We start from the raw sequence: 26,672 nt of genomic DNA on the forward strand, positions 1-26,672 counted from the left end.
GCAGCCTCCCTCTTGCAGCTCAGGCCCAGCCAATGACCAGGAACGGTCAGTAATGACCCTTGGAGAGGGAGCCGGACGGTCACTTCCCCCTGCTCAGAGCCGAGCCAGCTGTTGTGACACTAGCTGGAGACAGAAAGTGGTGCTGGGTGGGCTGTGGGATGCTGCCCCCCTGCCGCCCGGGGCTGTGGGTGCAGGGTGGGTACCTGGTGTTTTCACAGCTCTCTCCTCTCTTCCAGGGTCCCGCGGAGTGGCAGCGGTGGTCCCCTTCTGATGGGAGGATGGTTGTTCTCAGGCAGTTTGGGCTGCTGCTCTGGAAGAACTACATCCTGCAGGTAGGCTGGTGCCGTGCTGCAGGGACGCTGCCTCTGCTGCCGCTCGGTGTGGGCACATCACAGCTTGACAGGGGTGGGGGGGGTCTTAATGCCCCCGCAAACCTTCGCCACGGGCCAAGGCATCACCTGGAGGAAAGCAGGCCTTGTTACACATGCAGTGTCATCCTGCTTTCGGGCCAGGGAGGTGCGGGCAGGGCTGAGCACTTGGTTGCCCCTGTCTCCAGGAGTTCACGCTGTGCTGTTTCCCTGCCGTGCTCCAGCCCCTCTTCTCACAGGGTGGGATAGCCCACTGCCCTCCTGTGCCACGACTGGTGGGTTCATCAAGCTGTCCTGTTACCCAGGTCCTCTAACAGCCTCCTCCAGAGGGGACAGGTGCTGTGTGGTGCCTCCAAAACCAATATTTACCCCTGGTACTTTGCCAGCCCTCAGAACCAGCTTCTGGGGGTCTTAAACTGCCATCATCCTGGTGTCTACCCCCAGCCCAGCTCTGCCTGGCAGCTGGCTAAGGATGAGGGGTTTTGGGACCTCCTTGCCCTCTGACTGCATCATCTCCCAGCTGCTGCAGCACCTGTGAGCAGCGTGTGGATGTTCCTGGGTAGAAGCTCTGCCGGGACCTGGAGCTGGCCCTGGCAGAGGGTGGCAGAAGAGGAGAGAGCAGAGCTGGACACAGCCCGGTGTTATGCTTTCAGTTGCCCTTCTGCAGTTGAGTTGCTTTAAAAATAAACAAAAGGAAGAGGGAAGGGCTGGCTGGGCTGCCTACACCCAGCTTGCAGGCAAGGAGCTGGCAGCAGGGCTGGGATGTGGCTGAGGGGACCGGCAGCGGGAGCGTTCTCTGCAGATGGATGTGATGGCTGGTCCTGTGAAACCCCCTGTACACGTGTGAGACAATCCCCCGCCTCTCATCCTGCTCTCTGAGGCCACAAGCTGACTCAGATCCACCGCACCAGAACGTGACCTGGAGTCTTTGCTCCCCTCCTCTGACAAAAAAACCTCAGGTTCCTGATGAAGACACGGAGTCTCCAAGCCACCATCACCCCGGGGTGACGGTGAGGGGTGGGATGTGTGGCATCCTGTAAGCTGGGGCAGCCCTGGCCAGGCAGAGGTGGTGATGGTGATTATTGATGAGTGTCCCCGTTGCCCCCAGAATAAGGCAGCTTAAATGACTTCTGAGGCAACAAAATGTGTGTGAGCCTGTGAGCTCAGGGAGACAGGCAGCCCTTCTGGAGACAGTCCAGGAGGCCGAGAGGGGTTAATACGATAGTAAATCAGCGGGAGGCAGCTAGTCTGCCCGAGCTGCCTTAGGAAACCATCAGATATCTGCAACGTTCGCTTTTATGAGTGCTGCCTTTGCAGAAGCTCCTTTCCCCTGCCTGTGGAGCTGTGGCCTCCTGGCTGCCTGCAGCAGGAGCTTGTCCCTGGCTGTGGTCGGGGGAGGAGGACAGCTCCTCCCAGGGGAAGGCCAGGGAAGGGGTTTGGGCTTTGGCAGTGGGTGCTGGGTGCCAGGGCAGTGGGTGCTGGGTGCCGGGGCAGTGGGGGGAGCGGCTGCATGGCCGTACACCCACGTGCCCCCTCCTGATTCACCCTGGCTGCAGGGCAGACCGTCCCTTTTCCCAGGGGTCTGGGCTTCGTTCCTACCTCACTGGAGACCACACGTCACCTCAGTGAGCCCCGCTTGCTGCTCTCTGACACCCACCCAGCCCCATTTCAGAAATAACCCCTTTTCCAGCTCTGCAGAGACCCCAGGAGGTCTGAGGCAGCCCAGCCCCAATGCTTGGTGCCTGCAGAGCTGGAGGAGCTTTCATGGCAGCTGGGGTGCTGCCTCTGGTGCCTGGTCAGCGTGGGCCGGAGAGCAGGCGGGTGAGGAGCCCTGACAGCCACGGGGCCATGCCGTGCTGTGCTGTGCTGTGCTGGCCTGTACAGGCGCCTGGCGTCTGTCTGTGGGTGTGTTTGTCACGGCGCCAGGGCCGTGCCCAGCGGTGATCGGGGCCGTGGCACCGCTTGGCGTGCAGCCGGGCAGGAGGCGGTTTAACCAGGCCGAGCGTGCGGAGATGCCGGGGAGGAGCTGCGCCGTGGGATTAGAAAGCCACTGCTGAGCCGGCAGAGCTGTGACAATAAACCTCTCTGCGCTCTCCTCCTGCCTCGTGTTGCTCTTTCCAACCCGGCAGAGGGGAGGGGTGGGAAGCGGCCCCGGTCGCATAAAGCCAGTCAGAGCCAGAGCCCTCAGAAGAGGTTGGTGCTGCTGCTTCTGCTCTGGGCAGAGCTTCAGGGAGGCAGCACACTGAACCCCTGTGCCCAGGGACACCTCGTCGCTGTGCTGATGGGGGTTCGGTGGGCTGGGCTGGGCGTGGGGCTAGGCAGCTCGCTTCACAAGAGGAAATCAGGCAGCCAGGTCTGGATTTCACCTGTCCTTCCCCAGATCCACTGTGCCAGGTGTGTGGGACTCCTGGTATCCATCTTCCATCCCCACCCCAGCTGGATCATGCAGCTTGTGGTGGGAGCAGCCCAGTGCTCGCCACTCTCCTCCCTGGAAGCAGGAGAGACCCCTGCAGTGATTTTTTTAGGAGCATAAATCCATCAGTCAGCAGTGTGTCCCGGCGCTCACAGTAAAGCAGATTGGGGGGCGGGGGGACCTTGTGCGGGGGTGGGTGTACATGGTGCTGGTTGGGATGCTGGGATGTGCGGGGTTATCCCGGGTTGGATGCTGTTTAACCTGGGATGGGGCTGGTGTTGGTACCCATGGGGAAGTTTGTAGGAGAGGCAGCCCTGAGGAAACAGGGTCTGGGGGGTGAGATGCTCTGGCTCTGCTGTCGGCGTGTGTCCGTCAAACTCGAGCTCAGTGTCTGCCTGCTTGAACCTTGATTAAGCAAAAACCTAGAAGGAGCCTCTGTGTTCATGGAGCGGGGCCTTGGGGTGCTGGCTGAGCTCCTGGGATGTTTGTGCTGCATGAAGGTACCGGTGCTTGTGGCCAGCAGCTCTGTGGGGTCCCACCCTGGGCTGGGACATGGAGTCTGTGTCTGGCTGCCAGAAGCTGCTACATTCCAGCCTAAGAAACTTCCCTGGCTGGAGCAGCTTTGCCATGCTCTCTCCTGACCCCTCCTTTCATTATGGTGGTTTTAGCTCCCAGCCCTGCCAGGGCTCTCCTCACTGTCCCAGCTGCAGCTGGTCCCCATGGCACTAGCACTCTTGGCGAGCAGCGCTGCGGCTGGCACCGTACAGGCTGGCACAGTACAGGCCAGCACTGAGCACTGCCAGCCCCTTGGCAGAGCTGCCACATGGGGAAGCGGCAAACGACCAGCTCAGCTCATTCAAACCCAACAGCCAGCCCAGGAGAGCTCTAAGGGGGGGTGCTTAGGGAAGGGGACACATAGGTGCGAAAGTCCTGAGGGATGTGGGAACCGTTGTGGTGCTGTGCATGGTAAAACCCGGGTCCTGAAGCCTTGTGAGACACAGGAACGCTTCTGGTGGATGGCACCTGTGTACCCCAGACCCCCGGCCGGGTTTCAACCACCTTCTGTCTTTACATTTCAATTTTATGTGTTGGTTTCTTTTCCTCCCCTGCAGAAGCGGCAGATCCTGGTGACAGTCATCGAGATCTGCCTGCCGCTGCTCTTCGCCGCCATCCTGATCGCGCTGCGGCACCGCGTGCACTCCATCAGCCACCCCAATGCCACCATCTACTCCACTGAGACCGTGGATGACCTGCCGGGCTTCTTCTACCGCCGGCACCCCAGCAACCCCTGGGAGCTGGCTTACGTCCCCTCCAACAGCAGCGCGGTCAGGAGCATTGCCGAGGCGGTGGAGAGAGCCTTACCCATCAGCATCAGAGGTGAGTGGGGCCCAGGGGCTGCAGATTCCACCCCAGAACTCGGTGTGAACTTCTACACCCATAGCTCCCGTTGCAGGGATTTTCTCCACACTTCAAGGCAGTGGGTTTAGTTTGGTTTCACTGAGATGACATGGTTTTGCTTTGGGTTTTGGTCACCTTTTGATACGGTTTCCATCTAGGGAACAATGGTGCCCTAAAATAATTGAAGAGCGTGGCTGTGACTTCCCTGGGACAAAGGAGTTTTGGGAATCTGGTTGCACAGAAAATGTTAGTGCTTCATGAAGATAACGTTCAGATTGTCTCTGGAGGGAATCACAGAATCGTAGGGGTTGGAAGGGACCTCCAGAAATCCCCAAGTCCAACCCCTGCCAAAGCAGGGTCCCTAGCACAGGGAGCACAGGTCGGCGTCCAGGTGGGGCTTGAATATCTCCAGAGGAGACTCCACACCCCCCCGGGCAGCCTGTCCCAGGGCTCTCTCACCCTCACTGTGAAGAAGTTCTTCTACATATTGCTGTGGAACTCCCTGTGCTCCAGCTTGAGGCCATTGCCCCTTGTCCTGTCCCCACACAGAGGCAATTGCTGCTCTCCAGGAGGAGCAATCCCCGTGACACATCCCGTGTAAATCCCCTGTGTCTGGCAGCAGCGATGTGTCCCAGCTCTGGCTGGAGCACATGTACTGGAGCCAAACCATATTGTGAGTGATGGCTGAGCACCAGCCTGCGCTGAGCTGCTGTGCTTCAAGCCCACATCTCCATCCTTTCCCCCCTTTGCAGCTCAGGGCTTCGCCTCGGAGAGGGACTTTGAGGAGTATGTCAAGTCGGACAACCGCTCGGGCAGCGTGCTGGCTGCCGTCGTGTTCAAGCACCACTTCCAGCACAGCTCGGCCCCCCTGCCCCTCCAGGTGAGCAGAGTGGGGACATGAGGATGCCAGGGTGGGGGGACACACACAGCATCCTGTGATCTGGACATGACTCCTGTGTCCCTTCCAGGTGGACTATGAGCTGCGCTTCAAGTACAGCCCAAGGAACGCCCCGCGGAGTGAGCAGACGGGTCTGAACCCCAACCTGGACCGGGACTGGCACACCAGTTACCTCTTCCCGCTCTTCCAGCTGCCCGGGCCCCGCGAAGCCAAGTTTGCTGATGGAGGGACACCAGGTGAGGGTCACCTCTCCTCTACCAGGGGCTGCTTCTTGGCCAGAGAGACAGCTCTAGGCCTTTACATTGCTTAAATTAATTGGATTAATTTTCTTTAGACATTGTGAATCAATACCCCGTGCTCTCTGGGGTGCTGGATAAGGACAGATTTTTACTTACATGAGGTTTTTTTAATTTAATTTCTTTTTTACCTTCTCTCTTTTTAAATGTCTCCTTAATCAAAAACCTATTTCAGGGTCTGAGCTGCTTCTGGTTTCTTGTGCTGCTTAAATACTTTCAAAGCAAATAGAGAGCACCTCTGGGGTGGGACTTGGTTTTTTGGGGGGAGCTTCCTCTGCAGCTGCAAAGGGGCTATTTTCCCTGGTTGGGTTTCTCCTTCCATCGTTAAATAGCCAAGGACAAGATTTAGAGGTTGAGAAAGCAGGGGAACAGGTTCTGCTCACACAGCGTAAATAAAAGCCAGAGAGGACGATGCCTGCTGGCACAGACAGCCTGTGGGACCCACATCGGTTCCCTCACTGCCCTGTGGGTTTAGTGAATTAGTTACTAGGCCTCGTGCTCTTCCCTCTCCCTTCTGCAGGCTGAATATGAGTCAGCAGTGTGCCCAGGTGGCCAGGAAGGCCAGTGGCATCCTGGCTTGTGTCAGAAATAGTGTGGCCAGTAGGTCTGGGGAGGGGATTGTGCCCCTGGACTGGGCACTGGTGAGGCTGCACCTTGAGTGCTGGGTCCAATTCTGGGCTCCTCACCATCAGAAGGACATTGAGGTCCTGGAGCGAGTCCAGAGAAGGGCAACCAGGCTGGGGAAGGGGCTGGAGGGCAAATCCTCTGAGGAGCAGCTGAGGGAGCTGGGGGTGTTCAGCCTGGAGAAGAGGAGGCTGAGGGGAAACCTTCTCCCCACCTCCCCTGCCCTGCCAGGAGGTGCAGAGAGGTGGGTGATGGTCTCTTCAGCCAGGGGACAGGAGCTGGGACAAGGGGCAATGGGCCCAAGCTGTGCCAGGGCAGGGTCAGAGCAGATGGGAGGGAAAAGTTCTTCCCTGGCAGAGTTGTCAGGGCCTGGCCCAGGCTGCCCAGGGAGGGGCTGAGTCCCCTTCCCTGGGTGTGTTTAACAGACGGGGGGATGAGGTGCTCAGGGATCTGGTTTAGCTCAGGATGGGAACGGTTGGACTGAATGACCTTAAAGGTCTTTTCCAACCTGGTGACTCTGTGATTCTCAGCCGAGGTCGTTTTAACCAACTAACCTGGGGCTTCCAAAGCAGAATTGGAGTTTCCATGGGAGTAACGTGGGGCAGAGACCCCATGTCAAAGTAGATCGGTTGGGGGGGCAGAATCTTTTGGTGTTTTCTCCTGCATAAAAACTTAAGCCCAGCCTGTGAGTAACAGGAGATGTTCTTCTCACTGTGATGTAACCCCCTCCTGAGCCACTCTACCTCTGCAGGGAGGAGAGGGACCATGCGGGCAGTGATGTTTATTTTGCTTTTCCTTCAAGCTCTTGTTTCTCCCCCCACAGCAATCCCTCCCACAAAGGCTGTTTCTCCCCTTCTGCCAACTCCTCCCTCCCAACCCCTCTCTCTTCCCCGTGCAGGTTACTACCGGGAGGGGTTCCTGGCGGTGCAGCACGCGGTGGACAGAGCCATCATGCAGTACCACACCAACGCCAGCTCCTCCGCCATGCTGGAGAACATCACGGTGGTGGTGCAGCGCTTCCCCTACCCGGCCTACGTCAACGACCTCTTCCTCCTGGCCATCCAGAACCAGCTGCCCCTGCTGCTCATGCTCAGCTTCACCTACACCTCGCTCAACATCGTCCGCGCCGTCGTGCACGAGAAGGAGAAGAAGCTGAAGGTAACAGGAGTGGTGGGATGGCTGGGTGCTCCCTTCCCTCTGTGGTGGTTCCCAATGGATCCTACCTTTAAATTAGGAACAAAATCCCTGTCAGGGTTGGAGCCAGCGAGCAGGAGGTGAGGATGGCAGGGGATTAGCAAGGCCCAGGGAGGAATGTCGCTAATCCTGCCATGGGGACACAGCTTGGCTCTCCTTGCCAAGCTGGAGTGAAGAGCTGGTGTTCCTCTTGGCCTGGAAGGTGGCTTGGAGAGAGGACAGCTCTCCTGGATTCAGAGTTTTGTAGATTCCAGAGCTCAGCCTGTGGGAAGCAAGATTTTTGCCTCTTGGATGTAGAGACCCACATGTGCGAGCTGTGTCGTGGGGGTGGGTGGTGCCCAGCTGATTGGGTGCCACAACAGGGCTGCGTGTGCAGGGCTGGCTTTCCCTGCCCCTCGGGTTGTCCTGCCCACTGCTGGGTGGCCATGGTGGCCCCACCGGCATCGGCTGCTGTGATTTTGGGTTCAGCTCAGCTCTCTGGGGAGATGTTCCCCTACAGCAGTGCCAGACCCTGTCTGGAGAGGCAGGGGACACCAGGCTGTCCAGGACCAATTTGGTGGCACTTGGGGCTGCCACCTCCCTCACTGGTGCTGCAGGGCAAAGCCACTGCCACCCTGATCAAGGTGTCTGCCTTGCCCCAGCCATGCCCGGGAAGCGTGGCTGCAGCCCTGGGTGACAGTGTGACCTCCCCACAGGAGTACATGCACATGATGGGCCTCAGCAACTGGTTGCACTGGAGCGCCTGGTTCCTCATGTTCTTCCTCTTCCTCCTGGTGTCTGTGTTTTTCGTCACCGTGCTCTTCTGTGTCAAGGTGAGTGTCTTGCCCCAGGCCACCATTCTGCAGGGTAGAAGGGCTGAGCTGGCAGGGCACGGGGATGACAAGGCTCCTCTGTTGTGGGCTGGACATTCTGGTGTCACAGGGCTCCTCCATGTGTGTAGCAGTGGTTGGAGTTGGCCTTTGGCAGAGCTGGGTGGGCAGAGCTGCCCCCTACAGCTATCTTTATGGCAGAGATGACCTCCCCAGGAAGGGACTAAGGGGTGGGAGCCCCATGGGTACCTGTGCAGAGCAAGACCACACCCCTCCCACAGCCTGGTGTGCCCTGGGGGGGGACCTGAACTCTCCTCTCTGCTTGTACCTGCACCGTGCAAAGCAGGAGGTGGCTGCCTGGGTGCTGAGCAAGGTGTCCCCTGCCTCTTAGACCCCGCGTCACCCGAGGGCAATCCCTGTTTCCTGGTTTAGGAGGACCTGGGCGTGCTCACCTGCCTCAGTTTGTCTTTAACTCCTGGAGAGCATCAGGTCTCGCTGCCCACACATGCTGGGCATGGCTGGCTCAGCAGCCCTGGGGGTAACCAGTGTTTCTCTGTAGGTCAGTGAACAGGGAGCAGTGCTCACCAACAGCGACCCCACGCTGGTGTTCACCTTCCTCGCCATCTTCTCCATCTCTTCCATCTCTTTCAACTTCATGGTGAGCACCTTCTTCTCCAGAGGTGAGTCCCTCCCCAGCTGCCTCCTTGTGTTGCTGACCCCAGGGGCTTGGAGAAGCGCTTTGGGCCTCGTGCTGTGAAATTTTTGCTTAGTTTTGACTGGGAGGCAGCTCCATAGGTCATCAGTCTGTCCTGCTCAAAGCAGGGCCAGCTCCAGGGCTGCATGAGGTTGCATGGGGCTGTGTTGGATAACTTATTTTGGCACATGGAGCCGGGGGTGGGGGGGTGCTTTTCTTCCCCTTCTTGACTGTGTTTTCCCCATGGTGTGTGGGAAGGAGGGTGTGTGTACTGTCACTTCCCAAACCAGACCAGCTCAGGGCCTCATCTGGCTGGCTTGGCTCCAGGATGTTTCCAGGCACACCATGAGGTCAGGCTCTGGTGCTGCTCCTGCTTTACCATAGGACGTGGGCACGTCCTTGTCCTGCTCCCCCATAACGACACTTGAACCTCACTGGGTGGAGATCTGGTGAGAAACACTCGGTGGCATCACCGTCTCATTGACATTTTCCCTCCTGCTTTTCTCCCGCCTGCAGCGAACGTTGCAGCTGCCGCTGGCGGCTTCCTCTACTTTTTCTCCTACATCCCTTACTTCTTCATCTCACCCCGCTACGACCTGATGTCCCACAGCCAGAAGCTGGCGTCCTGCCTCATCTCCAACGTGGCCATGGCCATGGGGGCACAGCTGATAGGCATGTTCGAAGGAAAAGGTGAGCGAGTGCTTCCCATCCCTTGGGAGAGGAGCCGGTTGGGGCTGGCTCACGTGTGGGGTGAAGGATGGGAAGAAGTCAGGGAGCATAGCTTCCCTGCTCCTAACGAGAGCAGGAAGGCTAATTAAAGATTTGGAACTGTTGGAGAGGGTTCAGAGGAGCCACGAAGATGATCAGAGGGCTGGAGCACCTCACCTATGGAGAGAGGCTGAGGGAGCTGGGCTTGTTCAGCCTGGAGAAGGCTGTGGGGGGACCTCATTGCAGCCTTCCAGTCCCTGAAGGGAGCAGAGGAACAGGAGGGAATCAGCTTGTTCAAAGGGCAGAGACTGGCAGGACAAGGGGGATGGAGTGAAGCTGAAGGAGGGAAGGTTTAGATTGGATATTAGGGGGAAGTTTATTACAGGAGAGTGGTGAGGGGCTGGAACAGGCTGCCCAAAGAGGGGGTGGATGCCCTGTCTCTAGCAGTGTTCAAGGCCAGGTTGGATGGAGCCCTGGGCAACCTTGTGTAGCTCCAGGCCTGGAGGTTGGTGGCCCTGCCTGTGGCAGGGGGTTGGAGCTCTGTGATCCTTGGGGTCCCTTCCAACCCAGACCAGGCTGTGATTCTATGAATTGCTGATTGTCCCTGCAGGCTGTATCAGCACCAGGGCTCTGCCTCTCCAAATCCATGCACCTGGCACCCTGGGCTGTGTGAAGTGCCATCACAGCTGTAATTACAGAGCAGACTGAATCCAAGGGGTGGGAATCCATGGCATTTTTGCCTTCCCAATATATCTCTTGAACTTCTGTGTTAATAAGACTTTGCAGAGTGATGCCTCTAAAGAAGCGGCTGCGGTGACAGAGGGGCAGTGGCCAGGGAGGAGATGGCTTCTTCCCTGGGCAGTTGCAGAGGATGTGATGGAGGGAGCGTGGTGGGGTGGGAAGCCTAGAGATGTCAGCGTGCTTTCTGCTGTGTCTTTCCCTCCATATATGTGGATATATATGGGATATGTGGGGCTGTGCATGTGCTCCTCGTTCCCGAGCGGTGAATCGGGATGGGCTTGGAGAACACCTTGTCCATCGGGGATGATGCAGAGGTAGGCAGTGCCCCTGTGCCTTGCAGGGACCGGCATCCAGTGGAGGGACCTCACGAAGCCCGTCAGTGTGGACGACAACTTTACCTTAGCCCAGGTGCTGGGGATGCTGCTCCTGGACTCGGTGCTCTATGGCCTGGTGGCCTGGTACGTGGAGGCCGTCTTTCCAGGGGAGTACGGCGTGCCTCAGCCCTGGTACTTCTTCTTGACGGTGAGCACAGCTTACACACCTCTTCCAGTGGGCTTTGGTGGGTGTCACTTGGAGATGGCCCCCGTGTCTGGGTTAGGCTGACCTACAAGGGTGGCACCATCGGGCCTCCAGCCCGGGGGCTGCAGCACATCCTCAGTAAAGGCCGGTGCAGCTGGGTTTCTTTCTCTTTGTACTGAATATGAAGGTCCTTGTGGCTTTAAGTCTTTGTCCCGACACTCATTGGCACACAAGGCGTCGTTAAGAGTCTTCACACCCCACGTGAAGGCACCACAGAGAAGCCCTGGCTGTGAGCAACCAGACCTGGTCATTTGAAACTCCCTGGGCCCTGCCAGCCAGCTGGGCCTCGGTAGGCTGCATCCTGCCCCAGCCCCCCCGTGCTGGTGCCAGGGCTGTCACCTGTCAGCTGAGCTGCCCTCGCTCTGCCAAAGCAAACCCTTGGCGTTGCCTTCAGCAGCTGGAGCAGCACTAACTCAGCTGCCCGCTGGGAATCCTTGAGGCACACTCTGCTTGGATCCTGTGGCCGTATCCCTTGGTATTCAGGAGGGGGTTTTCTTCCCTCCTCCCCTCTCAACTCCTCATCCCAGCGTGGTTTTGCCCCAGCATCCTGCTCCCTCTTCCAGCTAGACCTGGGTAGCAGAGCTGCCTGCCCAGAGCCGCACAGGGTGTTCACTTTGGGTCTGGGGGTTATTGAATTATTGGATTTGAGACCCCAAATACTTATTTTCATTCCGAGAGGGTCAGGTCAAAAAAGAAACCCCACCCCAAACTAATTGCAGCAGTTGAACCCCAGGCTTTTAGTGTGTGCCAGGGTTTGGAGGGGGATGATCATCCTTTGCATGGGCTCTTCTGGACGGGATGCTTCTGCCTGAGCAATTTTGCTTCTCATCAAAGTACTGACCTTTTCCATGGGAGGGAAGACAGGGAAAAGCTGTCTGCATGGTCACAGGCAGTCCTGCTGTAACAGGGAACCAGGGGAAGGCAGCAGGGTGGGAGGAGCAGTCTCACCCTCTGACCTGCCCACTGGAGATGTGCTGGTTGGAAGTTCCCAGGCTAAGGAGAGTGGCCTTGCACTCCTCCTTTGGGAGGAGGAGGAGGGTGGATGAGGCTGGGGAGAGAAAATGATGTGGCCTGTGCCTCAGCTTCTCTCTCTCTGTCTTCTCCCATCAGCCTTCGTACTGGTGTGGGCGCCCCAGGACCGTCGTGGGAAAAGAGAAAGAGGAGGAGGAGGACCCTGAGAAAGCCCTGAAGAGCCAGTACATTGAGGAGGAACCTGCTGACCTCGTGTCAGGAATCAAAATAAAGCACCTTTCCAAGGTACTGCCTGCCCAGCACAGCACCAACACCCCGTGATGCTGGTTTGGTGAGAACTGCCCACAGGCAACTCCTGCTGCCCCCTCACCTTGGGCTGTGTTTCCTGGTGGCTGTAACCCTCATGAGGCTCTTCCCCAGAACTGGCTGCACTTTGCTGGGGGGTAAAGTGTTGGGTACTGGCAAGTGCAGTCACATCTCCATATTTAACCTGACTTAGACCTGTTGTCTAAGGCCAACTCGTGGCCTCGAGTGCAGCACCAGCTCACTAATGTCATCTCCACAGGTCTTCAAAGTGGGGAACAAAACGAAGGAGGCAGTGAAGGACTTAACAGTGAACATGTATGAAGGGCAGATCACCGTCCTGCTGGGACACAACGGTGCTGGGAAGACCACCACCCTGTCCATGCTCACGGGTAGGAGCTGCATGCTGCTGCAGGGCTGGCATGGTGCAGAGAAGGGATGATGGCTTGGCTTGCAATGAGGAGCTGTACCCCATCCCTCAGGTTGGGGAGGGGTTTTTGCTCTTCCCTGGAGCACCCTCAGTTCACTGAGCTGTTGTCCAGGGGTGCCAGTGTAGTGAGAGGCAGGTCACTGCCTGGGGAGATGGAGGGAGGGTGGGGGTCCCTGCTCAGCCCTCCATGAGACAGGGGTCAGGGGAAATGACAGCCAGGCTGTGTTGGAAAGCCTGAGAAGAGAAGGGTCCCACTGTAGGATGGGTCTCTGCAGGCTTTGTCATGGTCAGATGGGGGGTGGCACGGACCAGGAACTGGTCTTCAACATTTGTGAGCCACTGAGCTCCTGGCAGCCTGTTTTGACCTGGTGGACACGGTGACCTTTGCTGGTCCTTCCCTGTTCTCCATCACTCCATGTTCCCCTGCCAGCCCGGGGTGCTCACGGGACCTTCCCCAGGCTGAGCACCAGGCTCACCTGCCCACTGCCCACCTGCTCCAGCAGCACTGCCAGGGATGCTTTGCAGCCCCCTGGGCGGCAGGAGGGGAAAGGTGCCGTGCCCCAGCTTGAGCAGGAGAGCACCTTGCTCCGGCTTTGAGCAGAAAACCTCAAGGGAAGGAAGGGGGGAAGCTTGACAGGACCTCCCCCTCTCCACCACCTCGTTCCTGCCTGGAGTTGCCCTCTGCCCTGAGCCCAGGCCTCTTGCTCCCCCCAGGTCTGCACTCTCCGACGGGCGGGCAGGCCTACATCAACGGCTATGAGATCTCCCAGGACATGGTCCTGATCCGCCGCAGCCTGGGCCTGTGTCCCCAGCACGACGTCCTCTTCGACAACATGACGGTGGAAGAGCACCTCCACTTCTATGCAGGGGTGAGCACAGTGCTTTGGGGGGAGAGTGCTGCTGGGCCCCCGGGGAGCCAGCCATGGGGAACACACCCTGCAGCTACCCCATGGCTTCCTGAGACTGGGAAAGCATGGGGAGATCCATCCCATGGGTCTGGAGGTGGTCCATGTAAATGATCGGAGGGTGGAGCACCTCTGCTATGGGGACAGGCTGGGAGAGCTGGGGTGGTTCAGCCTGGAGAAGAGAAGGCTCTGGGGAGACCTCCAAGCCCCTTCCAGCCCCTCAAGGGGCTCCAGGAGAGCTGCAGAGGAGCTGGGAGGGAGAGGCCCAGGGGAACGGCCTTCAGCTGCAGGAGGGCAGCTGGAGAGGACCTGGGGACAGGAATCCTTCCTGGGGAGGCGGGGAGGCCCTGGCACAGGGTGCCCAGAGAAGCTGGAGCTGACCCTGGATCCCTGGCAGGGTTCAAAGCTGGGTTAAATGGGGCTTTGGGCATCCTGAGCTGGTGTGGGCATCCCTGCCTGTGGCAGGGGGTGGAACTGGGGGGCTTTGAGGTCCCTTCCCACTTGAACTGGTCTGGGATTCTATGAGCAGAACAGCCCTTGGTGGCTCTTTCCACCCTGTCTGCAGGCAGGAGCTGCCTGCTTGTCTGGTGGAGGAGTAGAGGGTTATGGTCAGCGAGGCTCAGCAGAAACCCCCATGCCAGGCTCCTTCAGAGATGGGCAGGAGCCCTCTCTGTGCTTCCCTGCCTGAGTGTGGAAGAGAGTGTGGTGGGGTTTAGAAGCTGGTGGCTGATGTAGAGGGAAGAGCTGCAGCCAGGCTTAACTGTCCTTTCCCCCTGCCTGGCAGCTGAAGGGATACCCACCCTCCAAATGCCCCGAGGAGATCAGCCACATCCTGAGGATCCTCAACCTGGAGGACAAGCGCCGCTCCCTGACCAAGGCGCTGTCCGGCGGCATGAAGCGCAAGCTGTCCATCGGCATCGCCCTCATTGGGGACTCCAAGGCAAGCACCTTCGGTGGGGCTCACCTCCAACCCTTCCCCCTGGGGCCAGCCGAGCTCCTTCTAGTGACTCACCCATGGTGAGCTGGTGGGAGATGCTGGGGCAGCGAGGAGGAGGCAGGAGCTCTGCTGCTCCTGGTAGCTGCTCCTGCAAGATCATCAGATACATGTTGGGAGGTCAGAGCTGCTCCTGGGCCCTGGAGTTGCCCCTTCGTGTGCTGCGGTGGGGCTCCCAGCCCTTTCTGACCAGCCTGTCTCCTGCGTGTAGGTGGTGATGCTGGATGAGCCGACGTCAGGGATGGACCCAGCCTCTCGCAGGGCCACGTGGGACCTCCTGCAGCAGCAGAGGAGCAACCGCACCATCCTGCTCACCACCCACTTCATGGATGAGGCTGACCTGCTGGGGGACCGCATCGCTATCATGGCCAAGGGCGAGCTGCAGTGCTGCGGCTCCTCGCTCTTCCTCAAGCGTAAATACGGTAAGGGAGGAGCCGGCAGGCCGTGCTCCGTGTCTTCTCCTTTCCAGGGAGGAGCAGGAGAAAGGGATGTGACTGCTTGCTCCCTGTCATGCTGTTCTGCTTCTATCCCCACGCTTGCTCCTGTGTCGTGTCCACAGCCCGGGCAAAGCCATCAGTGCTCCACAGTGCCTTAGCACCCCTCTCTGTGCCAGCACCCCAGGGCTGGGCTGAGCCATGATTTACCCTCCTCTCCCTTCTCTTGTGGCTCTGCCCAGGGGCTGGATATCACATGGTGATGGTGAAGGAGCCCTACTGTAACCTGGGTGAGATCTCCCGCCTCATCTGTCAGTATGTGCCCAACGCCACCATGGAGAGCAATGCCGGGGCAGAGCTGTCCTTCATCCTACCCAAGGAGAGCACACACAGGTAACGGCATTGTCCCCTGCTCACACTCCCCAGGAGGGTCCCCATGTCTGCACACACAGTTGTCACGGGCTCACTGCAAAGGGGAGCTGCCCTCTGCATCTTTGGGGAGGTGTGAGAGGAGGTGCGAGCCTGTGATGGCACCTGGAGAACTGTGTTCAGTTCCTCCTCTCACCACTGTTCTTCCCTGCATCTGCTGTCACAGCGGTGTCATGCCCCCCACCCACCGTGTCACTGCTGGGCACAGGGACAGCACAGGGTGATGGCTGCGCTGTGCTGGGGGGCACAAGCAAGGGTGGTTGGTTTGGCTCTGAAATCAAGTACGTGGGTAGCTGAGGCTGCTGGTGGCTGGGAAGAGCAAAACATGGAGCCCAAAAGCTCCTCTCTTGGGGAGAGCAGGGTGCTGAGTGCCACAGGCAGCCCTGGACCTGGCTGCAGGACTCAAACCAGCAGCAGGGACGATGCTCAGAGGGTCTGGTCCTCAGGGCATCCCCTCTCATCCTCTCCTCAACTTTGTGCTGAAATCCAAGGCTTGGGGACCCAGGGTAGTGCACCACACAGCTTTGATTACCACCCATCTCCCTGGTACCCCCAAAGAGAGGGCTGATGCTGCTTGGTGGATCTGGTCTTGGGTGCCAGGAGAAGGGCTGAGCAGCAGTGTCCGATGCCTCACTTCTCCATTCAGGTTTGAGGCCCTGTTCATGGAGCTGGAGCAGAAGCGGGAGGAGCTGGGCATCGCCAGCTACGGTGCCTCAGTCACCACCATGGAGGAAGTCTTCCTCAGGTAGGCAGGAAGGAGCTGGCCCCAGTGGGGTGGGTGTCATCTGGTGCTGTGGTGACCGCGGTGTCCTGCACAGCTGTCCGGGACACACAGTGGGTTCTGGCTCTTGGGTTTGGCTTCTCCAGCTCATCAGATCCTGCCTGGGCACACGTTTCATCACCCGCTTTCCCTCCTGGTGCAGGGTTGGGAAGCTGGTGGACTCCAGCATGGATATCCAGGCCATCCAGCTGCCTGCTCTCCAGTACCAGCATGAGAGACGCTCCAACGACTGGGCCATGGATGACTCCAGCAGCCTGAGCGGCATGACGGACATGACGGACGACAGCGGGGCGCTCATTACGGAGGACTGCTCCAGCATCAAGCTCAACACCGGGGTGAGTGCTGGGGCTGGTGGTGCAGTGAGGGTGGGGAGAGGGGACATGAAGGGGGTTTTTGGAGCAGGGTTACCAAGCAGAGCCTTCCCCACAGCTGCTCTCATTGGATGTGGTTTGGAAGATCAAATTGGAACTTGCGTTTTTAGGGCAAATTATATTTAGGGCTGTTTGGTTTGGTCACTGCCAGCTTCTTCATGTTAATCCTGAGGTCAACAGGTAGGTTCTCAAAGGTGTCTCAGGTGATCTAAAGCAGTTTTCACCTGCTGTTGCTACATCACTTGGGATTTGCAGGAGGGAGAGGAGAAAATAAAAAAATCTTCCTTCCTTCTCTGGTCTTGTGTTTCGGGTCCCTTGTGGCCCACTGCCTCTGTACCTGTGATGAGTTCCACCACCCTTCTCAAGGGCATGTCTCAAAGGCAGGAGGGAAGAAAGATGTTTCTGGGTTTCAGAAGCAAAGATGATGCTTGCAGGGGCTGGTCTGGGAGTTCCCAGGTGTCCCAGCCCAGCCGTTTTGGCAGACAGCCGTGTGGCAGCAACCCTGTTAATGAATGCTGGGAGGTGGAGGAAGGTTCAAGGTCATGGCTGAAGCTGCTTTTAACACCTTGGATCCCAAAGGGACTGTGTCCCATCAAGAAGCCCATGGAGTTTGATGGCCTGACCTTGTGCTGGACTCAAGCAGCTTCCTTGGAGAGCAGGCTCTGCTGAGGGCTTGTGGGCTACATGCAGGACGGGGAGGTGGTGTTGGGGACCTTCCCCCATCAGCTGTGTGGGGTGACGTGGCCGGTGGGGCTGGCGCTGACCTGAGCTCTCCCCTCCCAGTTCTACCTGTGCTGCCAGCAGTTCTACGCCATGTTCATGAAGCGAGCCATGTACAGCTGGCGCAACTGGAAGATGGTGGCAGCCCAGTTCCTCGTGCCCCTGATCTTCACCGCCTTCGCCCTCATCGTGGCCAAGACCTTCCCGGGGCCCAGGGACTCCTCCCTGCTGAGACTGACCCTGGAGCCCTACGGCCAGACCATCGTGCCTTTCTCCGTCTCGCCCGCCGCGGGGCTGGCAAAGAGGTTGGCAGAGCAGTACCAGGAGCTGCTGGATGCCCAGCGACAGTCACCGCTGGAGGTGCCGGGTGAGGGCTCAGGGAGCATCTGTGGAGTGTGTGTGTGTGATGCCTGGCAGGGGGTGCGGGAGCTGCAGGCCTCTCCTGCCTTGGGCCCTTGGTGTGTGTGGCTTGGGTGCCCAGCATGTCTGGCATGTCCTTTCCTGCATGGGAGGGTCTCACAGTTGGCAGGACCCCTCTGCACCTAAGCAGAGCTGTGTTCTCCATAACCCTGCATATGTGGCCATCACTGGGGCTAGGGTGGGCCACCAGGGCTGGGGCTGGTTGGGGTCTTTTCCAGTTGGTCTCAGTTAGCTCTCATGTGCTCCCAGAGCATGCTTGTAACAGCTGTGGTGGTATTTGGCAGGTGGCCTGGAGGAGTACCTGATCTCAAGGGCCTCAGAGGAAGGAGGAGCCTTCAACGAGCACTACATCGCAGCTGCCTGCTTCCAAGGAGTCGGGAACCGCACGGTGGTCACCGCACTCTTCAACAACCAGGCCTATCACTCCCCTGCCACGGCCCTTATGCTGGCAGACAACGCTGTCTTCAGGGTACTGGCAGGCCCCAATGCCTCCATCACAGTCACCAACTACCCTCAGCCCCGCAACATCACTGAGAAGGCCAAAGACCAGCTCATGGAGTATGTCTTGGTGGCATGGTGCTTGCTTTTCAGCCAGGGCTGGTGACTCCCATGAGTACAGATGGGCTCAGTTGTACTGGTGGGGGTAGAGGAGGAGCCAGGCTGGAGCTCCTCAGACCCAAACGGAGCTGTGATTGCTCATAGGATGCATGTGCACCATTTACCTGCCTGAGCCTGGCAGCTGCAGCACCTTGTGCACGTGTCTGGGTGGTTGGGTATTCCCCTCCAGACCCTCTCAGCTGTGGTTAAGGGTGGTTTTTCCTGGATGCTCACTTCTCCACCTGGGAGCAGAAGGGGCAGTATGACCATACACTTCACGAAATCCTGCATCCAGGATCCCTGAACCTCACCTGTACCAGAAGGGACATGTGGGGCCTCACAAAGATGGGGTGGAGATGTGTGGTGGTGCGCTCGAGGGGTGTTTAGGAGATGCTCCTCTCATGGAGGTGTGCTTTCATTGTGGGGCACTTCTTCTGCCCCTTTAAAAGGGCAGACACTGGCAGGACAAGGGGGATGGATTAAAGCTAGAGGAAGAAAGGTTTAAATTGGACATTAGGGGGAAGTGTTTTACAGAGTAAGAGAGTGGTGAGGGGCTGGAACAGGCTGCCCAGAGAGGGGGTGGATGCCCTGTCCCTGGAGGTGTTCAAGGCCAGGTTGGATGGGGCCCTGGGCAACCTTGTGTAGCTCCAGGCCTGGAGGTTGGTGTCCCTGCCTGTGGCAGGGGGTTTGGAGCTCTGTGATCCTTGGGGTCCCTTCCAACCCAGACCAGTCTGGGATTCTATGTTGGCTTGTTCATAGCCCCCACAAGCAGCACAGCATGGGTGTACCATCCCTGTGCAGCCTTAGTGGCGGTGTCTTGAGCTGTCCCTGTCCTAACCTGCCCCTCTGCTCTCCCCACAGAGGCCAGACCGGGTTCGCCATCGCCATCAACTTGCTGTATGGCATGGCCTCGCTCGCCAGCACCTTCGCCCTGCTGCTGGTCAGGGAGCGGGCCATCAAAGCCAAGCACGTCCAGTTTGTCAGCGGTGTCTACGTGGTCAACTTCTGGCTTTCTGCCCTGCTCTGGGACATCATCAACTTCCTCATCCCTTGTGCTCTGATGCTGGTGAGTCGCCACTGGCACCCTGATGCCCTCCCCTCACCTCTGGTGGGAATTCTGGGTGCTGCTCCTCTGAGATGAGCCCGCTTGGCTCTGGTGCTGTCTCAGCTAATAGAGAGGACCAGTAAGAAAGCTGTCCCTTGGTCCTGCTGGGAGCTGGGCCGTGGGCTGGCTGCTGCAGCCTCTGGCTCCTGAACACTTGGGTGTGGGCACTAGAACATCTCAAACATGGGAGCATGGAGAGGAGTTCCCCTGATCTGCCCTTCTGCATCCCAGTCTGCAGAGAGAGGGCTCCCCTTGGGGACTGGCATGGGCTCCTGGTAGGAACTGTCTGTGAAGGGGTTATCCAGGGCAGCATGGTACTGCTGTTACCTCCCTGCCTGGGCCATTGAGACAAGGAGACATCGCTTGCAGTCAAGACAAACTTGGATTCTCCTTGCCTTGCTGTGCCCCAGGTAATATTCCAAGCCTTTGATGTGCAAGCCTTCACCCAAGACAGCCACCTCGTTGATGTGATGCTGATCTTCCTCCTTTATGGCTGGGCCATCATCCCCCTCATGTACCTGCTCAGCTTCTTCTTCTCAGTGGCCGCCACAGCCTACACCCGCCTCACCATCTTCAACATCCTCTCAGGCACGGCCACCTTCCTGGCGGTCACCATCATGAGCATCCCAGGTGGGTGGCTGCCTTCTGTGCCTGCCCAGCACTGCACCCTGCTGTCAACAAGAAGACCCAGCCCCCATGGGGACTCTTTCACCCCAGGGCTCTGCCCACAGTGATAAAACCCCCATGACAGTTCATTCTCACCCCTTAAACGTGACAAGCGTGTTGGTTTTCCTTCCAAACTTGGCAATACCAGGGCCTTTAAAACCAGCTAACTCTGATCTGTTGATCCTGCTGTGCTCCTCTTTCAGAGCTGGGCTTGGTGGACCTCTCCAAAACCCTGGATAAAGTCTTTCTTGTCTTGCCCAATTACTGCTTGGGCCAGTGCATCAGTGACTTCTACCAGAACTATGAGTTCATTCAGTTCTGTACCTCCTCCGTTGAAGCCATCTTAATCTGCAAAGCATTCAGTGAGTCTCTGTTGGTCCTCACCTGCCCATCCCAACCATCCCACTGTAGCTGTGCTGGGGGGAGGCTCTGTGGGGTGGGTGGAGGATCTGGGTGGTATCAAGGGGCCTCTAGCCCAACCTGCACAGTACCTACAGGTACCATTTTAAAGCAAACACAGGGCAACGTTTGACACTCAGGGGTGATATGGTTAAGGGATCATCTCTTTAGCAGTGATGTGGAGGAAAACCCGGGCTAGGGAACGTTTCATAGACAAGTAAAGAAATCCCAATCCCAAGAGTGACTTGATCTCCTCTGCATGCCTTCACTGGGCATCTTCTGCCAGATCCCCTCCAGACCTGAATCCTCTTCTGGGAAGAGCTGTAAAGATCTGTGGGCAGGGAGCTCAGTATGGGCTGGGATGGAGCAGAGCCTGGCAAAGCTTTGAGTTCACAGCTGTCTCTGCAGTTTACCTGTCCCTCCACAGAGTTTGAATTGATCCAAGTCTCATTTTGTTCCATCCCTGCCCAGATATCAGTTACCAAATGAACTACTTTTCCTGGGAGACGCCTGGGATTGGACGATACCTGACCTCCTTGGCCATCCAGGGCTTCTCCTTCCTTTTCCTCCTTTTCCTCATTGAGACAAACCTTCTCTGGAGACTGAGAACTTTGGTCTGTGGCATCTGCAGGCGGCGGAAATGGGTGAGCTGAAGCGTGTGGGAGGGAAAAGTATGGTGCCCTTGTGCCAAACCAAGGCCAGGAGTCCCTGTGACCTGGAGACATGCCCGTGGTGTTTGCTCAGGTCTTGTTTGAATTCTTGGGCTTACTCAACTCCAGTGCTCAGGAATACTCCTGTGTCTTCCACCATTCAGGACAAAGGGTGGCTTGTAGGTCCCAAACCCCATCGGCTGTTTGCAAATCATCTTCCGGGGGGGGTATCCATGGAGCTGGGTGCTCAGAGGGGCAGATCCTGTTAGATGTGTGGGTTGGCAAAGGAAGGTGAAGCATTCCCAGAGGCAGCTGAGGGAAAAGGTGGATCCTGCCTGGGTTGGGAGCGCTTGCCCCAGATCGGGAACCCACTTGCTCATCAGCATGCAAGTAGCAGAGCGTCTCCTCTCCCCTGTGTTTAGGTGGCACTGCTGAACAGGGTGTCTGTGCTGCCAGAGGACCGGGATGTGGCAGATGAGAGGAAGAAGGTTTTGGAGTCACCGCCAGAACTGCTGTCATCTCTCAGCAGCCCTCTGGTCATCAAAGAGCTCACCAAGGTGGGGAGAGCATGGCCCTTCCTGGGCACCCGCTGCCAGCTGAGCCGTGGTCCCCACGGGGCTGGGAAAGCCACCGCTGGCCTGTACAGTAACCGGCCTGTGTTGGTCTCTGCCAGGTGTATGACAGCCGGGAGTCGCTGTTGGCAGTGGACAGGATCTCCTTGGCGGTCAGCAAAGGGGAATGCTTTGGCCTCCTGGGCTTCAACGGGGCAGGCAAAACCACCACCTTCAAGATGCTGACTGGGGACGAGAGCATCACGTCGGGGGACGCCTTTGTGGACGGCCACAGCATTCTGGCCAACATCAAGAAGGTACCAAGGGCTGTGGGGGCGGAGGGCAGCGTCTGCCTGGGCCAGGCCACCTCGTGAGTGCCTCTGAGGAGGACCCGGTTCCAGCTGCCAGGGGTGGATGTAATATCCCAGGGAGATTGCATCCTTGTCTGGCCCAGCTCTCCATTTTCTGGCCACCTGGAAGCGGTACCTCTCCACTGGGACAGGAGATGAAACAAATGGAAGCCAAACCTTGCAAGGGTGGCAAACCCTTCATTGGAGGGGTTAGCTCAGTGGTTGGACATGAGAAAATGTGAATTAACAATCACAGTTGGGAGATGTCTCCAAACGAAACGTGTCAGACCTTTCCAGACGCCTGCTAGAGGTCTCCTTCTGGGTTGGAGGCATCCTTGCAGAGACCTGCCCGTGAGCTAATCCCTGTTGGGTTCCTCTTGCCCCAAGGTGCAGCAGCGGATCGGCTACTGCCCACAGTTTGATGCCCTCCTGGACCACATGACGGGCCGTGAGACCCTGAGCATGTACGCCCGGCTGCGGGGCATCCCCGAGCGCTACATCGGCAGCTGCGTGGAGAACATGCTGCGGGGGCTGCTCCTGGAGCCCCACGCCGACAAGCTCGTGAGGACCTACAGGTGAGGGGAGGCCTGGAGATACCCCACCCGCTCTGCCCCTCACCTTGTGGGACTCTCCCTGTGCTCACATCTAGTCCCTGTCCCCCGTCTCCCTCTGCAGCGGCGGTAACAAGCGGAAGCTGAGCGCTGGCATTGCCCTCATCGGTGGTCCCCCTGTGATCTTCCTGGATGAGCCCTCCACCGGCATGGACCCCGTGGCCCGGCGTTTGCTCTGGGATGCGGTGACGCGGACACGGGAGTGCGGCAAATCCATCATCTTCACCTCCCACAGGTGACACTTGTCTGGGCAGGGCTTGGGATGAGAGATTGGGAAACCACCAGGAAGGTGGTGGGGTCCAAGGAATGGGACCCACCACTGGAGCATGGTGGGCGGGCACTGCCTGCAACCAGCAGCGGGTGGCTTTACCCAAAAATGTCCCTCTGAAAGCCTAGAGAAGAGGGAATCCACCTCCATCCCCTTCTTAGAAGCTTCTGCTGTTGTGTGTCGGTGCTCCTGCCCTACTGAACAAGTCTTCTTCTGCCCTGCAGCATGGAGGAGTGTGAGGCCCTGTGCACACGGTTGGCCATCATGGTGAATGGGCAGTTCAAATGCCTGGGCAGCCCCCAGCACCTCAAGAGCAAGTTTGGCAGTGGCTACACCTTGCTGGCCAAAACACAGAGTGAAGAGGAGGGTGAGCTGCAGGCCTTCAAGGCTTTCGTGGAGAAGACTTTCCCAGGTACCGTGAGCTGCTGGGGCAGTGGGGAGGGCAGGGTGCTGGCCATGAGCTTCCATGAGTTTCCTAACTCGGAGCCTCTCCTTGCTCGTCTCCCCCAGGCAGTGTCCTGAAACATGAGCACCAGGGCATGGTGCATTATCACTTGACCAACAAGAACCTCAGCTGGGCACAGGTAAGGGGGTGCTGGAGGATGTCCAACCCCTTCACAGGACGGGCCTGGAGGGTCAGGCCTATTCCTGCCCCTCCATGTGCTCTTGATGCTTTGCTTTCATGCTCAGCTCATCACCTTCTTTTCCAGAGCCACCCTGTCCAAAATCCAGGTGATTTATTTAAAAAACCCCAACAAACCCTCATTAAAAAGCGGGTTTGTCCCTGGTCCTTTCCCACCTCCTGGCCCAAACGTGGCAGTTGAATGCATAGCCTTTTCCAGCCTCTTCTCGGAGTCTGTGGGGACAGGACAAGGGGCAATGACCTCAAGTTGGAGCAGAGGGACCACTATGTGGAAGAACTTCTTCCTGGTGAGGGTGATTGAGCCCTGGGACAGGCTGCCCAGGGGGTGTGGAGTCTCCATGTCTGGAGAGATTCCAGCCCCGTCTGGACGCCGCCCTGTGCAATATGAGCTGGGGAGCTGCTTTGGCAGGGGGTTGGACCCCATGGGCTCTCCAGGTCCCTTCCAACCCCTGGGATTCTGTGAGTCTCTGCATAGCCGGGGTGCGAGCACCGGGGACACAGTGTGTCCCCATCCCCTCCTCCATCCCACTTCCCTGAGCCATCTGCACCCCATCACAGCCCTCCAGAGGGAAACAGGGCTCTCCCTGGGGAGCGAGAGCTGCCTCTGTGCCTCTCAGGGTGTGCAGCACCGGCCCTGGGGCCAGCAGGAAGGGATGCGTCTGGTATTCCCATCCTTCCCACCCTGCATCTTCCTGCTGGGAACACGGCACCGGCTACATGTATTAAAAATACGTACAGAGCAGAACTTAGAAGCTGGGATCCAGCCCAGGGGTATAAATATGTGTGCAAAATATATATATATATATATATTTAAAAAGCATATTTTTTTTTAAAAATAGAGTCAGTTGCCCTGCTAAATAATCCGTCTCCTGGCTTCCCACCACCCTCCTACCAGGGAAGGTTTTTCTTCCCCCTGGATCTCCCTGGAGAATAAAAGCATCCCTTGCTTCAACCCGCTGGGGTTCCCCCACGACCCAGAGTAACCAGTAACCGCTGTGCTGTCCCTTGCAGGTCTTCGGGGCCTTGGAGAAAGCCAAAGAGAAGTATCGCTTGGAAGACTATTCAGTGAGCCAGATATCACTGGAGCAGGTCTTCATGAGCTTCACTCGCTTCCAGCACTACACAGAGGACAGAGGGAAATGAGCAGAAGCCCCACTGGGTGCCCTTCGTCACGGACTGGCCCTGCTGCCTATACATAGTATATATAGAGACAGTAATTTATATATCAGCGTGTCTTAAACAATGTATAAATGTAAGAAACTTTTCACCAGGGAGGGTGGGGAGAGGATGGCACCGTCCCTTCTGCCATCGGGAACACGAGTGGTACGTGTGTGCATGGCGTGCCGCCGCAGCGCCGGCACGGGGCTGTGTGTGCGTGTGTGTGTGTGCATGGGACACTTCCACTCTCCAGCCTTCGTTCCCGTCCATACAGCAAAAAACAAAACAACCCAAAAAGACAAAAAAAAAAAGCCCCCAAAGCTGTGGGAAGCCAGGAGGGTGCACAGAGATGGGTGTCGGGGAGCGGGCTGGAGGAAGGGGAGCCGGATGCTGTCCCCAGACTGCACTGTGCCCCCCCCCCGTCCCCCTCCACCCTCCATCCCTGTCCCTGCATCCTGACAGGATGCTGCTTCGTGGTCTTGGCCCGCATGTCGACGTGTTATCGTTAGGTGGTTTGCTCGTGGTTTAACAGGAGGCTGTCAAATAGCTTAGGTCCAAATGGTTTGCTGCGTTAATTAGGATGCGCTGTGGTTGCCCTTAGAAGCACTTTGTGTCTAGCCAGAGGGGACAAGGCTAACTCCCCCCGTCGTGGTACGCAGGAGGCTCCATCTTCTGTAACCTCCTAGAAAACGTTATCCCTTCCTGCCCACTTGCCCCTGGGTGGAAGCAAGGCCGTCCTGAGGAGCTGGAGCCATCCCGGGAAGCTGGCACCGTCCTGAGCCATGCAGGGGCACAGGCTGTGTGGTGCTGGGGGCTGGAGGGAAGGGTTGCTGCTGGAGAAGTGCCCGGCATGGGATGGGTACAGCTGCAGAGCCAGTGCTCAGCTGACAGCGGCACTGGATGAGACGTGTCATGGGGTGCTCATGGACACGGCTGGGTGGCCATGGGAAGGTCCAGCTGGCAGCACTGTCCTGCAGCTCCAGGACCCCGCTGCGCCCTTGGCCTGCCTTCCCACTACAGCCTGCACACTTCTGACCAAAGCACGCCGTCCCGCATCCCTCGACCCCCTCCCCACCATGCCGGGCTGCTGGGGCAGCAGGCAGGGAGCCACGGCACTGCCAGGCCCGGGCCAGGCCCGGTGCTGGGCTGCTGGCCCTGCCTGCGCTGGGCCCCGGCACCAACCAGGAGTTGATTTTCTTTTGCATTTCCCAGCTTTTAATTGTCTGTTTGTTTGTTTAAACCCGTGTGGATTCTCGTCTGTCTTTACCTGGTCCCCGTGTCCCCCGGAGCAGCGCCCAGGGGCCGGCCGCTCCCCCCCCACCGCAGAGCTCTTTGCACTATAGTAATACACAATTGCACATAACGGATCGGTGTTGATGGTGAGGGGTGCCGATTCCCTTCCAGTGATTGCATTGTCAGGGGTTGGGGTATATTTTTGGGTTGGGGTTTTGGTTTTATTCCTGTGACTGACTCATTCTTTCCTGTTCTTTTATTATTTCCCTCCACGCCCACCCCCCCCACCCCCACCCCCCGCCTGATGTTGTTCAAAACAATGGTGCATCATGTTACTAAGAATTTCCCTGGATCCTTAATGATGTGTGTTTTAATTAGTAAGCAGCCAGCAGGTGAATGGCAGCTGCAGAGCAGCTCGGAGCCCTTGGGGGCTGCTGGTACAAAAGGTTTGCGCACACACACACCCCCGCCTGGAGTGTCGCTGTTGGGGGAACCCCGGGGCCAGCAACGGGGCTCGGTGCTCTCCTGTGGGAGAGAAGAGGGTGCTGCTTTCAGGGGGGGTGCTAGTTTCTGGGGGGTGTTGCTCTCTGGAGGGGATGCTGCTCTCTGGGGGGTGCTGCTCTCTTGGGGGGGGATGCTCTCTTGGGGGGGGATGCTCTCTGGGGAGGGATGCTGCTCTCTGGGGGGGGATGCTTTCTTGGGGGGGTGCTGCTCTGTTGGGGGATGCTGCTCTCTGGGGGGGATGCTGCTCTCTGGGGGGTGCTGCTTTCTTGGGGGGGTGCTGATCTCTTGGGGGGGATGCTGCTCTCTGGGGGGGAGATGCTTTCGGGGGGGGGGGGGATGATCCTTTCTGGGGGGGTGCTGCTTTCTGGGGGGCGGTGTCCGGGGCCGCCCGGAAAGCGCTGGGGCTCCCGAGAGCTGTTTGTTTGGAAGAGGACACAGGGTGGGACACAGCGGAGC

At 58.2% G+C, this 26,672-nt stretch overlaps 1 protein-coding gene across 1 annotated transcript; it reads left to right on the top strand.

The window, feature by feature from the left end:
• Positions 1 to 278: 278 nt before the first annotated feature.
• Positions 279 to 26,065, top strand: ABCA3 (ATP binding cassette subfamily A member 3; the record flags this gene model as incomplete). The annotated part of the gene is made up of 30 exons (XM_084271142.1): positions 279 to 332; positions 3,894 to 4,158; positions 4,932 to 5,059; positions 5,148 to 5,313; positions 6,896 to 7,155; positions 7,887 to 8,003; positions 8,560 to 8,680; positions 9,211 to 9,384; positions 10,484 to 10,665; positions 11,833 to 11,979; positions 12,260 to 12,389; positions 13,142 to 13,296; positions 14,117 to 14,272; positions 14,538 to 14,748; positions 15,003 to 15,153; positions 15,836 to 15,934; positions 16,113 to 16,305; positions 17,125 to 17,428; positions 17,766 to 18,039; positions 18,940 to 19,144; positions 19,594 to 19,813; positions 20,053 to 20,211; positions 20,720 to 20,892; positions 21,321 to 21,455; positions 21,572 to 21,766; positions 22,187 to 22,374; positions 22,475 to 22,645; positions 22,903 to 23,090; positions 23,189 to 23,262; positions 24,333 to 26,065. 30 exons carry the CDS (start codon positions 279 to 281, stop codon positions 24,462 to 24,464), a joined length of 5,127 nt encoding a protein of 1,708 aa, XP_084127268.1. The 3' UTR covers positions 24,465 to 26,065.
• Positions 26,066 to 26,672: the final 607 nt, after the last annotated feature.

Source organism: Gallinula chloropus, assembly GCF_964237585.1.
Source record: "Gallinula chloropus genome assembly, chromosome: 15".
In the NCBI taxonomy this organism is placed as follows: domain Eukaryota; kingdom Metazoa; phylum Chordata; class Aves; order Gruiformes; family Rallidae; genus Gallinula; species Gallinula chloropus.